Here is a 13,180-nt window from a genome sequence, read left to right on the forward strand (position 1 = left end):
CCATGCACACTTCTGTGACTGACATGTTTTGACCGCTGTCCTGTATCTGTACACGCTGACTAGCCAACACATAAAGGTAACATTTGCATATACACGACAGGACAGGATATATTGTGTCTATTGTGTGCATTTCACTCAGTGGTTCTTGTCCATCTTTTCCCCTGAACTGCAGTCCAAAGGTTTGAAAAGAGACAGAGAAAAAAAAAAGTAATTTAAAAACTGAAGGCAGACCTCTCATGTTTGTCAAGGATGAAAAAAGGAAAAAAATATAGAGAATGACATGTTTCTGTATAAAAGCAAAGAGTAGAAAACAAAGGCCCAGGAGTAAAAGAAGTATCTGACAGGTGCCCGGAGCTTGGCGTGCTCTGTTGTGACATCTTCAACCATGCAGGGTGGAGATTTCCTATCCCCTCCTTCAGGACCCACTGCACGATGTGCTGTTTTCATAGTTGTATGTGAACGCAAAGGCAATCCTGGTGAAGGCTATAAAGAAGCAATGTGATCGATCTGGACATGCATCCTTCAATAACCCAACCTTACGGTGTAGCAGACTGAGCCCTAAGGCCTTGATATAACACACCAGTGAATTGGATCTGATTCAACTTCAGACTTCTAAGTGATACATGACTTCACCCAAAAAATATATATTCCATGGGTTCTAATTCATACCACAATGCAAGTTCAGGATGTAGAATCATCTGCTCTTTGCCATTGACCTCTTCAAAGAAAACAGAAAATTCACTTTAAATTGCAGCCAGGGTGTAGCCAAGGTTGTCTCTACTGAGCACAACTGGAGAGTTTAATTATTTACCATGTATTTAAAGTGCACAGGAACCAAGCAAGCTCTGAAGAAACAACAGATTAACTGGAGTCACATGGCTTTGGTGAATTACATCTGATGCGGCTAACGATGATCATTCTAAAAAAAAATCTGTATTTCAGGGTACATAGTAAAATCAACAGAGTTTTTACCTGATTCCTAGATTGCTGAATAAACATCACTCAAACCTGATTCAGCCATCTTGGAGTTCATTTAACACTGCCAATTCTTCAATGAACTATAGAAACCATACAAAATATCTTGGGTTTACCTTTCTCCATTTTTTTCTTATGAACAACAATTCAATATCTGCTGTTTTTTTTGCCATTAAGTAAATTCATAACTCATAAATCAACAGCAGTTAACTTATTTAAAGGATTAAATTTCTCCTAACTAATTCTGAATGAGACACTAGTGATGATAACGCAAATGGAAAGGTGAATGCAAAAAAGAAAAAAAAAAAAAACATTTATGATTTTATGTACCTGTTTGCTAAACAAATAGCAACAATAATAATACACACATTTTCTGAACCACTTGTCCCAACAGGGTTGCGGGGAACCGGAGCCTACCCGGCAACACAGGGCGTAAGGCCGGAGGGGGAGGGGACACACCCAGGATGGGACGCCAGTCCATCGCAAGGCACCCCAAGCAGGACTCGAACCCCAGACCCACCAGAGAGCAGGACCTGGTCCAACCCACTGCGCCACCACGCCCCCCCACAATAATAATAAAATAAAAACCCTATTGATAATAATACAGCATAAACTCAGTGTTTTTACCGCAACATACTTTGTATTATGACCAAGTCAAACATAATTTTTACAAGTGACATTAGAATGATTTGAGATCAAAAATGGCTTATAGGCATAAAATACTGCTGTTAGGCAAATAGCATCATACATGCAGATCATATAGATTTTCAGTGACCTACAACCATCCAGAATCTGCTTCTTGAAGTTTATGAGTTGCTCTCTTCCTTGATTTGAAAAACCCACTCGCATACCACATGTATGTACATTTCCTTGAAGAGACAAAGATATTTTATGTACCCGTTTTTTCAATTTTTGTTCAGTAATAACTAGTAGCAATAACAGCCAGCCAATGACAGTGCAACCACAAATAATTGAACAATACAATGTAAAATAAGAAATAAGTGTTGTTGACTTAAAACAGTAAATGTACTACATGCTTTGTGTGGTAACAAAGTCATCGGTTCTATTCCAGTGAAAAAACAGAAGCTATAAAGCTTCGTTTTATCTTCACCCAGGTCCTTATAGTCACTCTTTCATGCCAACTGTGTTCCTAAATTTCCGTGTATGAACACAATATCATATATATTCTGTACCTCCGATTAGAATCAACTTGTTAGACTACAGATGCAGATTAACCAGCATGGTTTTTCTAAATATGATGAAAATGAAAAAAAGATTTACAGAATACAATGTTATCAATATATAAACTGGCTAATATACAAATTTCCGGGTATGAGGGATTCTGAAGTCTAACAACAATTTCACTAATAACCACATTTAGCAAATGTAATATACAGCCTTTTACAGATTACAGAATTAAAACTAAACGTTTTCATTCTGTTTTGCTCATCAGTTTATTTCAGAAATAAATCATTAATCCAATTAAGTTTGTCTGCACTGAGTCACGGAAGGCTGGGGAAAGCCAGTTTCAAATCATGTAATGTATGCATTTTGACACCTGACACAGTCCAGTATATGGTAGAGTGTTACAGTTTCCACACTAAATTTGTGCTTCTTTATGCAGACTGTTACTGTTTTCATCAAACATTGAGCATCACAGCTCAGTGAAACATAAATACAGAAATATACAGACAAAAGTGGGAAAGTTACGATGCGTTCATTCCCTGATCCCAATGAATAATATAAGGATAAAGAATTTGTGTGCTTTCATGTGTCTTTGTTTTGTTGGTGAGGAGATATTTACATTTATATTAATATTTTCTGCAGATTTGGATTGAGCTTGAGATCAGATCCAAACTACTGTATTTTACAGATCCCCCATTGAATGATTTGACTCATGTTTTTTAAAAACACATATGCCATTTACATCCAGTACCACATTTTTTAGTTAAACATCTATAACACCTATACAATTCACATATTTGTATATTATTTTATACATATTTTCCTTTTAAAGCTAAACTGTTTTGTGTGTGAGGTTTTTTGAGCTAAGAAGATCCATGTTTCTTGGGAAAAAACCTTTCCTCTTCAGAAATGCATCAGCAAACAGCATTTCAGACCAATACATTTTAAATCAATAAAACTTCTCAGTTCAACAGCTGGGAAACTTTTGATATTGGTTAAAACAATTCCCCATCTAAGTATTATGAACAGTTTTGTCTGTTGTCCAAAATATTACATCACATCAGACCTGAAAAAAAAAGCAATCTTTTCATCTCTATCAGTCATTTTCATTGTCGTAATAAACTAAGCTTTTTACATCAGTTCCATGAGACATTGACTCAAGTGAAATGGATGTCTGTAAATTTAGGCACTATGAAAGTAACTCAAGGGGGGAGGAACGGGAGGGAGTCAATGGTTCTGAAGGGATGAGCGTACAAAAAGTTGGTATCTTCATTAGCTGATTATTTTCAAAAAGTGGCTACTGAAACAGAAGTGGATCAGCAAAGTGAAAGGGAAAGGAAAGAGAAGGAGGAAAGTACGGAGAAAGACTAGGCCAGCGCTAAGGGAACTTGGGTAAGAGTGAGCATTTGCTGGCGGCCAGGTCTCACAAGACACACTTGGCAGAGGGACAACGGGGTGGAAGATGTACGGACAGGATGCTGGGACCACGTCTAGATGAAGTACTCCTTCTTCTCCTCGGCATGGGCCTGGTTCCCTTCTGCATTGATGATGGCCGTGTCTGCATCTGGGGCATCATCTGCACCTTTGGCCTCGTGTGTCAGGTATGTCCCTGCTCATGCCAGCCAACATAATGCACAAGCATACATGTGCACACATACACACCAACACACAGGACAAAGACAAATCAAAACATGACATGAGGTAAATTGTCAGGGATATTTCTTGTACTTAAAATGGTGGAATTACCTGGTGCAACTGCAACTAACAGCTGCTTGATTTATGACTGGTATTATGACATAATGTTTTTTGTTATGTAGATGTTTTTATTAAAAGCTAGTCATTGACCTGAACTAACAAGTTATGGGTTACAAGTCCAGAATTTAATCACCGTGCTGCCTATTGAGTTACATGTGGTAGACTGGGACAAACTAAATGAAGCTATAGACTTTTATGTCATCAGAGATGTTAAAATGAGGGAATATGTGTGGAATTCATGCTGGAAAACTGTAGTAATAAGCACTACCTTTATGTCTAGCGAGGTATCGTCCTAACACGATTATCAAGCACAGAGTGATGAAGACAACAACTGCGACCACTCCTCCAATAAGTGCATGATCTGGTCCATTCTGCTCCAGGGCATTAGGATCTGGAGAAGGAAACAGAAGAAGGAAACACAGAAGGCTATTAGTTGATGATCAGCTGAGACACTTTCTCCACATTGTGTTGTACACCATTGATTATTTCACCATCCAAGTTTCCTCCAGCACAAAGCAGCAATGATGGGGTAAAGAACACTACTAAACTGTTGAGCTGTCCCCTGCAATTACTGCTTCTTAACTGAAAAAATATATCTATAGAGGAACATACAAGACAGCATTAAAAACACAAAATTAATATTGATGTAAGTAATTAAATATTAGTATTTTTTATGTACAACAGATAATTTCTAGTTAGGTGTTTCACATAGAAAAATCTTGTCTTACAGTGAAACTCCCTCATTTCAAGCTGAATACATAATGTTCATTTTAGGTTCACCACTACAGTATTTAACCTAGTGCTGAATGCTTTCATAGGGGAAAGCTGCAAAAATGCTTTTTAACCAGTAGAGTTATTTTCTGTCTTTAAGCACCATGCCTGCCTAGTTGCTTTATTATTTTACCAGCAAGCATGGACAAATATTTCAGACAACTTAAAAGCAGAACCCAAAGGAAAAAAAAAAAAAAATTGTTGCTGTGATAGATTTTCAAGCTCATGCGAAATAGGGGTTTTCTCATTTGTGAATCACAGTACACTTTTTAAATGTCTGAGTTATTTCTCCTTAAGGGAAAAATAAAAGAGAAGAAAGGTTTGATACTTCATAAAGCAAATCAAGTGGATTTCAGATGAGCATAAAGTCATTAAACACTTTTTCAATATCTTACTGATATTTTTTATTTGTATTGAGGAGAGTTAAAATTAGACTTCTTTAAAGATAATTTAGACTTTACTCTTCCGAGAGTCTTATTTTATTCAGAGAGAAGTTTGAGATTAAACATGATTATTTCTCAGGAGCAAAGTTTGAGAAGTGTACAAGAATCTCATTTAGTTTTGAACAGACTTTGCATGAGTAAATACAGGGAAGTAAAAGGAATAAGATTTCTTCTCGACTGTTTCTCTTCAATTCTTAAATGCTAATGGCTGTAAAGGTTTATGTAAATAGTGCTGTTTAATTTACTTGAATGTATTTTTCTCCATGTTATGCATTTTCTTGACATGAGAGATAATTTCCCTAATTTAGATGTCCCAGGACATTTCTTTAAATAAACTGATTCTCAAGGTGAGTCACAGGAATAAATCTTTACAGATGATGCCTGTTTTTGCTAATAATTCAATGAGGTCCTATATTGTCATACATTTCCACTCTGTATGTTTTCCAGATTTTCATCTACAGTGCTGCTTGAAAGTATGTACACCCCTTATGTCCCTTAGTTTTACCACAAAAAGGTTATTAAATGAGCAGCAGTCTTTCTCCTTTGATAGATGTGTAATGACTAATTCCACATGTTGCTTTAGAGGAAATTATGTGTGTAGTTAAAAAAAAACCATGAGGAGTGCTGGTGCAAAAAGAAGTGATGCCCAAGTTGCATTGGTTAAACCAAATAGGTGTGTAAACCAATCATTTTTAAATTTTATAATTTTATTTTAAGGTTTAAGTTAATTTTAATATTTTATACAATATTAACCATCCCTATTGGATTGACATTTCAAGCAGCACTGTATGTTTTTGCATTGAAAGAAGCAAAATATATTCTATTAAGAATGATCTTACAATCAGACAATGAGAACAACACTCCCACCTTATCAAATGCAAATGCACTGATTTCTGATCTTTAAACCAAACCCAGTGCAAATGCTATTTCCCAGACTAAATGAGAATTAATATATGCAGTTTAATGTTTTAATTTCATCCAAAAGTTGTTTGTGGAGAAGGTGGTGCAGTGGGTTGAGTGGGTCCTCCTCTCAGGTGGGTCTGGGGTTCAAGTCCCCCTTGGGGTGCCTTGCAGCAGACTAGCATCCTGTCCTGGGTGTGTCCTCTGGCCTTATGCCCTGTGTTGCCAGGTAAGCTCTGGTTCCCCATGACCCTGTATAGGACAAGTGGTTCTGAAATGTGTGTGTGAGTTGTTAGCAGAATTCACCAGCAGAGCCCTGAGAAGACAACAGGACCATGTATTTTCTTCACTTCTTTTGATATAATCCTGGAATGTAAGATATAACTCTCTTTCAATACTTATGATCGGTAACACTGTGATTCTGTGAACTATGTTCTGAAAACACTACTGACAAACAGCTGGATCCACTGTGTTTTTGCTATAGTCTGGATTTTTTTTTTGTGTTACATATGGAGGTTCTTTCATGTTTTAAGTCATATAAATTTTGAACATTGCTTTGTTTTGCGGGTATATAAGAGGAAATTTCAAAATTCTGATTCATGAAGGGGTATGTCTATGTAAACACTTTAACACTGTCACGTTCCTGACCACACTGCAGTGTACCGCACCTTGTAGGAATCAGCGGAGTTGAATATAAAAGAAGCCACAGCATTACTCCCAGGTTGCAGAATCTCTCTAACTGTCCTTTCTGTACTCACAACCTGCATCTCTCGTCCTTTGCCTTGTGTTCCCACCTTGTTGCTCCAGTCCCATCTCCTCACCCCAAGTCCTGAGATCCTGACCTCAACCACAATTTCATCCATCAACCATGACCTTTCATCATCCCTTAGTATGATGTTATTTCATTCATTGGCTTACGCCTGTCCCCAACTACAATTCTTGTCTTGCCCTTCAGACAAGTAATAAACAATCCCGCACTTGAGTCCTACCACCTGCCTCCTACACTTGTGCCCCTGATAGAAAATTCTAACATGGTCCCAGCGGAGACTGAGAAACTTTGAAATAGCGTCACCAGCCAGGGGGTTTTGCTGGGCTTGCATGAGCAAACCCTCCAGCACTTGTCCACGTCAATGCGGGAGATATTGTGTATCCCTGCCCGAACAGAAGGCCATGGAAGAATGCATTTCGGAGGCCTTGGCCTCCAAAACCTTCCAGCCCTCGACTTCCATGGCCTCCGTGGGGTTTCTTCATAGAGAAAAAGTATGGAGTTTACGCCTGTGTATGGAATACTAATGGCTCAATGAGATCACGCTCAAATACCCTCACTCTCTGCCCCGCATCACAGCTGCTTCGGAGCAGGTGCATGGTGCAACCGAATTTACAAAACTCAACCTGCGTAGCATGTATAACTTGGTCCAAATCTGGGAGAAGGATGAGAGGAAGACTGTGTTCAGCACATCATTAGGTCATTAGGAATCTCTTGTGATGCCTTTGGGTTTAACGAACTCGCCTTCAGTTTTCTAGGCCTTTATTAACCATGTTTTGAGGAATCTCATAAACAAGTGTGTCCTGGTATATCTAGACGACATCTTGATATTTTCTAGGGCAGAATGCAAACATTTAAGACACGTTCACTAGGTCTTGTTGGCTAATAACCTATGCGTGAAAGGTGAGAAATGCCTGTTTCACCAGGAGCACATTTCGTTCCTGGGCTTCATCCCGAAATAGGGTAGAAATGGACCCCAAGAAAGTGAGTGTAGTACCTGAGTAGTCGTGACTCCTTGTGGTTAAAGCTCTACAATGGTTCCTGGGGTTTGCAAATTTTTATCGTCGCTACATCCGGAGGTTCAGTGATATTACAACTCCCCTCACCTCCTTGTTGCAAGGGACGGGAACCTGGCTCACCTGGTTGCCAGAGGGTGTAGACACCTTTTGAGTGCTAATGGGAAGGTTCACCAGTACTATGGCATTCAGACCCCAAACTCCCTTTCATGGTGGAGGTTGATGCCTCCATGGTAGGGGTAGAGGCCGTGCTATCCCAGCAACAGCGATCACCACTTCAACCTGTGTGCCTATTTCTCATGTAAGTTGTCCCTGGCTAAATGCATTTATGACATTAGGAACTGGGAGTTGTCAGCTGTGAAGTTAGCCTTAGAGGAATGGAGGCATTGGCTCGAGGGGGCCGCTTACCCTTTTCTGGTCCTTACTGACCATTGCAACCTAGAATACCTGAAAAAGGTAAAATCCCAGACAAGGATGCTGGGCATTGTTTTTTATCCGCTTTTAGTTCACCGTAGCCTTATCCAGATTACAAAACAGAGATTCCGAGTCAATCACCCTTGAACCCATCTTGTCAGACTCCTGTTTTATTGTGCCCATGCAATGATAGTTTCAACAGGATCTTCCAGCAGCCCAAGAGGAGGAACCAGGTCTTGCTAACCGGACCGAGGAAAGCAACTACGTCCCAGCATGGCTTCACTACTCCTTGCTTCATTGGATGCACGACTTCCTGGCAGCAGGAAATCCAAATGATTGCAAGACCCTCTCCTTGATTCAGAAGAGGTTCTGATGACCTTCTCTCCATAAGGACGTCCAAGAATTCGTGGATGCATGTGAGGTATGTGCCCATGCCAGAGACCTGCAGCACTGCTGGAACTGCTGCCAGTGCCCTCCTCGCTATGGTCCCATGTAGTCATTGACTTCATACTTGACCTTCCCTTATCCGAAGGTAAAACCACTCTCCTTGTAGTCATCAATCGGTTCATGAAAGCATGTTGGCTTATTCCAATTGCCCAACTTCCTTCAGTCTCGGACACCACCAAACTGCTATTTCAACAGGCATTTAAGCTCTACAGTCTGCCCGAGGACATCGGATATGATTGAGGGCCTCAGTTCACATCTTGAGTGTGGTGTGCATTTTGACAGAGACTAGGAGTGGCAGTCAACCTAACCTCAGGGTGTCTCCCACAGGCAAACGAGCAGGTGGAGCATCTGAACCAGGACCTGAGACTCTTCTTGTGCAGCTATTGCTGGCAAGAGCAGAACACTCGGTCAAGGTACCTGCCATGGGCCGAATATGCCCATAACATTCTTCTCCATTTTTCATCAGGACTGTCACTGTTCCAATGTCTTTTAGGTTACCAGCCACCTCTGGTCCCCTGGCACCCAAGCCCCAGTGAGATTCTTGCAGTGCACACCTGTTATCAACAAGAACAGGGAGGTCTGGTGTGCAGTAGAAGAACATCTGAATTAGAAGAGCCAGCAGTACAAACAGCAGGTCGATAAGTGACACCACACCATGCTGTTCCAGTCAGGACAGAAAGTCTGGTTGTCTACCAGGGACATTAAATTGAAATTTCCATCCCAGAAACTCAGTCCCAGGTACATCAAGATCATCAGGTGAATCACCCCAGTGTCCTACTGATTGCAACTGCCTTCAAATTTCCATATCAGTCCCACATTCCATGTGTCTTTGCTCAAGCTCTATTGTACTTCACTCCTTCATGCTCCCAGAGTGATCACACTTCCTTCTCCGATTGGAGGTGGATAGTTCTTCGGCTGACATGGTCTGTACCTTTCTGGATTCACAGCAGACTTGAGGGGGCTTGTTCTACCTGGTAGACTAGGAAGGGTATGGGCTGGAGGAGTGCAGCTGGGTCCTCGCACATGACATCCTTGACCCCTCTGTAATGTATAACTTTCACAGGGACCATCCAAACCAGCCGGTGCCTCATCCTAGAGGGCACCCCTCTTCCAGGGGTCACAGGGCAGTGAAAACTGCCCATTGGGTGGGGGGGTACTGTCACTCAAATACACTGGAGTCAACTGCACCTGGCAGGAATTAACGAGGTTGAATGTAAAAGAAGCCACGCCACCGCTTCCAGGTTGCAGAATCTCTCTGACACAACTGTCCCCTCTGCATTCACACCCTGCATCTCTCGCCCTTCGCCATGTGTTCCTTCCTCATTACCCCTTGCCCCATTTTATCACCCCAAGTCCTGATGTCCTGACCTTGACCACGGCTTCATCCTTCAACCACAACCTTGGATCATCCCTTGGCACAATGTTTGTTCATTGATTAATTGAACTACGCCTGTCCCCTGCCACGATTCTTGCCTTGCCCTTCGGACACATAATAAACAATCCCACCCTTGGGTCCTACCACCTGTCTCCTGCACTTGTGTCCCTGACAGACAGAATTTCAGCATATTTGCTACCTATTCTATGCCCAGTTATTTTACATCTCTCATATTAAAATTCTGACAAAACCAAGAAAAGAGATAGGTATGACAAAACAAGATTTCATGTACTCCACTTCCATGATGACAGTTATAAATATTTAAAAGAATAATTTATTCTCTACATGTTCTGGGGTGAGTCCTAAGTCTTTGTGCAATGAGGCTTTCAGGGGTTCTAATTTTAAATATCTTGGTTTAAAAGTTGATTTGACTAGACAAAATAAATATAAAAAACAAAATTTAAAAAAAAAAACTAATGATAAAATGATTGTCCTGTTTCCCAAGTTGTGCTCTGAACTGAACTTGAAAGTAAATGATCTCATTAAAAAGTGCCAATGATAAAATCTCACCAAAGGGCAGTCGCATGTTGGAAGCAAAGAGATGCAAACAGCCTGTCATATCACTTTTTCTGTGCAGCAAGCAAAAGAAGTGTGACTGTGCTCTCACCTCATGAATACACTTTGGCTACCAGGCCTGCAGTCATTCATGCATGGTGCTGTTATCCTGCACGTATAATCTCATTCTGCTTCTGAAATGCATTCAGATACCTCACAATACAGAATACTGCTCTCATACCCTAAAAGTACTTTTAATAATCAAGACTGCAATAGAGCATGAATGGAACAAAACCCAGAATTATCTTGTGTGACAGCAGAAAAAAATATATAATCAGAGAGAGACACGTAAACATCAATATCAGCTGTGATTTCAAACCCATCCCTTGTCAGTGTTTGGAAGTCCCTGTTACCCCATTACTACTATTTACTACTGTTTTTATAGCTCAAATTACTGAAAGCATGGAAACTGCTGATATTCAGCATTTTCATTAAACCTAAAAGTATTAAATCCAAATAGATGAGCTGCTCCTGTCTGTTGTTTTATTACTGATGAGAAGTGTGTACTCAAAATGACATAATACACTATCAAAAAGATTGTCCATTTAAGTGCACTGATTGTGCATATACTGCAGGAATGTTTAATGACTTAATGATGACAACGTTTTCTTAATATTTTTAAACACCTGTTGCTGTTAGTCTCTGAAACAACACACTGAGTCTGGTTTATGCCAGAGAACTCCTGATGGTCAACTTCAGTGTTGCAATGCACTTGGGCATATCTGTGGAATATGATTAGAGTACTAGAGATTCCAATGCACTGTTTCTTTAGTTGCATTTATTGTTCATATTCATGCAATTGAGAGGTCTCCATACTGTAAGCTGCAAGTACAATGACACTGCAAGTCTGGGGTCTTACTCTTGGACAAGGCAGTCTCGTGATCTGTTTTAACCATCCACTACTAAAATCAGCTATGCTGAAAGTCTGCTTATTTAGAAAAATACAATTGCTAGGACAAAAGGGAAGATGTATGTAGCCTCTGTGCTGAGAGACCATGTCAGAATTATTATTTAAGAAAAATCAAAAGTGGAAGGAAAACGTAATTCGTTATCTCATATTAACATTATTACTATGAAAAGCTTAAAGGTTCCCTCTATAGCAAACCACCTCACAGAACTGCGTGAATAATGAATTTATTTGCATACTTCGGACACTTGGGACTGATTTAACGTGTAATTCGCTGAGGAATACAGTGCAGGTCACTGTGATTTAATTAGGTTCCAAAAACAAATTACTGCTTCTAATTGTTTAAGAAAAAAAAGTAGTCTGGTGGGATATAATGAGGTCCCGTGGAGAAGCTAAATTATTTAACATTAAACAAACATGGCTGCCAGCCACTTTGTGGCACATACACATAGCACCGGTAATTGCAAAAACCGCACTGGTAGAGTAAAGCTAATAACGATAGCTTCCCAGGGTTCAGTACATCCACAAAGGGATTAAATCACCACATCCAATGAATTGGTGACAGAGGAAAATAAAACAAACAAAAGACCACTGTGGGCTTCTATTCCATGAGATTTTTTAAAGAGCTTCCATTGCGTCCCAAATTGGAAGCAGTGTGGTAATTCTTCTCCGAAGAGTCCCAGTGTGAGGCTGGGATAAATCATCCTCTTCACGACAGAACAAGAAAAAAATCTGTGTTAAGTTTTTAATTCCTCTTAACTCCTTTTTTGTCTGCTTTCTTAGACAGGGAAAGACGAGCTTGTTTTTCCACCCCTTTAGAGTCTCCTCATGTTCCCTTTTGTCAGCTAATTACAGCCTCTAATTACAGCCCTTTGCCAGGCCCTCCTATTGATTAAGCTATGATCAATACTAATTCCTAAATTCCTTCACTTTTCAAGGGAATGCCTTTGTGCTTTTATAGACAGCACAAAACCTTTTGAGAACAATAAAAACATTCTACCTTGTTTTTTATTAAACTAAGCTGGACCAAAATGCTGCAAGGTTAAACTCTTAAGTCAGGACTCCTGTTGTAGATTTACACTTGTTCGTAAATGGTTTACTAAATTCAATTCCCATATCTGTAAATGGAAAATTCAGTAAGCAGTGTAAAGTAGACATTTAACTTTACTATTGGGTAATGAAATAAATACTTTAAAATAAGTCATGTTCTTTAATCCTGCGTACATGACAAAAGCTCATGTGGCATTCTTTTTCTCCAAGCTAATCATATGTGAGGATATTAGCTGTGAGCCAAAAGAAAATAATGACGAAACCATTCTATGGGAAGTGAAAACATGACTGTAGAGGTAGCATGGTGTAGCACATTTGCAGAATGGCATCTAAACTGATGTAATGTGTTACCACCTCAAAACGTTGACCCACGTGTATAATACAATACACTGAAAATATGCAAGTCAGAATTCTAATGCCATTATTTCTCTCAGTTGTGCTGCGTGTAAAGCAATGCAGAGGAAAGGCAACATTGGTGGGTGGGCAGGGGTCAACGTTTTGTTGGCTGCTCGTCCAGTGGGGGGGTGTGGCCTTGTGTCCATGCAAAGGCAACGACCTGGT

General features: G+C 40.0%; 1 protein-coding gene across 1 annotated transcript in view; it reads right to left on the reverse strand.

Annotated features, from left to right (window-relative positions):
- Positions 1-1,540: 1,540 nt before the first annotated feature.
- Positions 1,541-13,180, reverse strand: part of LOC108941231 (cell adhesion molecule 2-like) — a 231,552-nt gene continuing 219,912 nt past the window's right edge. Inside the window, exons 9-10 of the mRNA XM_018763923.2 lie at positions 4,184-4,306; positions 1,541-3,769 (exon numbers count right to left, since the gene is read on the reverse strand). Of these exons, the coding sequence (XP_018619439.1) occupies positions 3,651-3,769; positions 4,184-4,306 (242 nt within the window). The 3' untranslated portion in view covers positions 1,541-3,650. The remainder of the gene's footprint in view (positions 3,770-4,183; positions 4,307-13,180) is intronic.

The sequence above is a fragment of the Scleropages formosus genome, chromosome 10 (assembly GCF_900964775.1).
Source record: "Scleropages formosus chromosome 10, fSclFor1.1, whole genome shotgun sequence".
NCBI classification, from domain to species: domain Eukaryota; kingdom Metazoa; phylum Chordata; class Actinopteri; order Osteoglossiformes; family Osteoglossidae; genus Scleropages; species Scleropages formosus.